Source organism: Penaeus monodon, chromosome 29 (genome assembly GCF_015228065.2).
Source record: "Penaeus monodon isolate SGIC_2016 chromosome 29, NSTDA_Pmon_1, whole genome shotgun sequence".
NCBI lineage: Eukaryota > Metazoa > Arthropoda > Malacostraca > Decapoda > Penaeidae > Penaeus > Penaeus monodon.
Window position 1 is genome coordinate 37,873,032 of NC_051414.1, and position 1,179 is coordinate 37,874,210.

Below are 1,179 nucleotides of genomic sequence, written 5' to 3' on the forward strand. Positions count from 1 at the left end.
GCAAGTCAGTCAACGTACTTGGTTCTTGACATGAATTCTTCATAGAGGTACCGTTGCCGTTTGGACAGTCTGCACATTACAACATGTTCAAACTTCTTCGGCATCTGCTGTTCTACTTCAGTCTTTAATCTCCTCAATATGAATGGTCTCAGCACCTACAGAAGAATTCCATTAACAATGGATTTTTCCCTTACTCCTTATTATCAATCAGGTAATCAAAGTAATGAAAATAAATGCCAAAAATAAAGTAAATTAGAGAAAATAATAATCAACTAAACAGACCTAGTATCTTACCTTGTGTAATCTCTTAATGATGCTGTCATTGTACTCCTTATTGCCTTCAATCATACCAGTCACAGGGTTGGAAAACCATTCCCGGAACTCTCGATGCGAGGCGAACACATTGGGCATCAGGAAATGCATCAAGGACCACAACTCCATTAGGTTATTTTGGAGGGGCGTTCCCGTCAGCAATAAACGTCTGAGTGGTTAGGAGAGAAAGGAAATAAATATGTAAGGTTTTGTGTGTTAGGGGAAAAATGTCCTGGGGTATCGAATAAATTCTTTACTGGCATATGCTTCAAAATACAAAAACAATAACAATTAAGAACAAACCTTTGGCTTTGAAAATTTAATAGTAACTGCCATCGTTGCGACTTGAAATTCTTAATGTTCTGAGCTTCATCAAGGATAAAGTATTTCCACTTTTTTCTTCTGAAACTCTGATGGTCCTGGATCACCAGCTTGTAGGAAGTAATACAAATATGGAATGCATTTGGCTTTGTCCAACCTGTTACACAAAAACAAGAAAAGTTTTAATAAAGGAATATCTACAACCTTTACAACTTATCAACCCATATGGGCAAAATATTTACTAATGCCTGTGTCTTTGTAACTCCTTATCATTTTTATTTCAGACTATATAGAATTTAAAGTATTCCTAATCTCACCTTGTCTCTTCATCTTCCGCTCTTTCTGCGTGCCATAGTAGGTGAGGATCTTGAAAGCCGGGCACCATTTCTTAAACTCCATTTCCCAGTTGAGCATGACGGAGGTGGGGACAACAATCAGATGTGGCCCCCAATTACCCTTCTCACAAGCGAGGTGGGCCAAGAGAGATATGGTCTGAATGGTTTTACCAAGACCCATCTCATCGGCAAGAATACCTGTAGATTGAGG

At 38.6% G+C, this 1,179-nt stretch overlaps 1 protein-coding gene across 1 annotated transcript in view; it reads right to left on the reverse strand.

Annotated features, from left to right (window-relative positions):
- LOC119592239 (helicase domino-like) overlaps positions 1-1,179 on the reverse strand; it is a gene marked incomplete at its 3' end in the record, with an annotated part of 26,783 nt that overhangs the window by 12,165 nt on the left and 13,439 nt on the right. Inside the window, 4 exon segments of the mRNA XM_037941071.1 lie at positions 19-155; positions 295-481; positions 616-790; positions 951-1,166. Coding sequence (XP_037796999.1) covers positions 19-155; positions 295-481; positions 616-790; positions 951-1,166 — 715 coding nt within the window.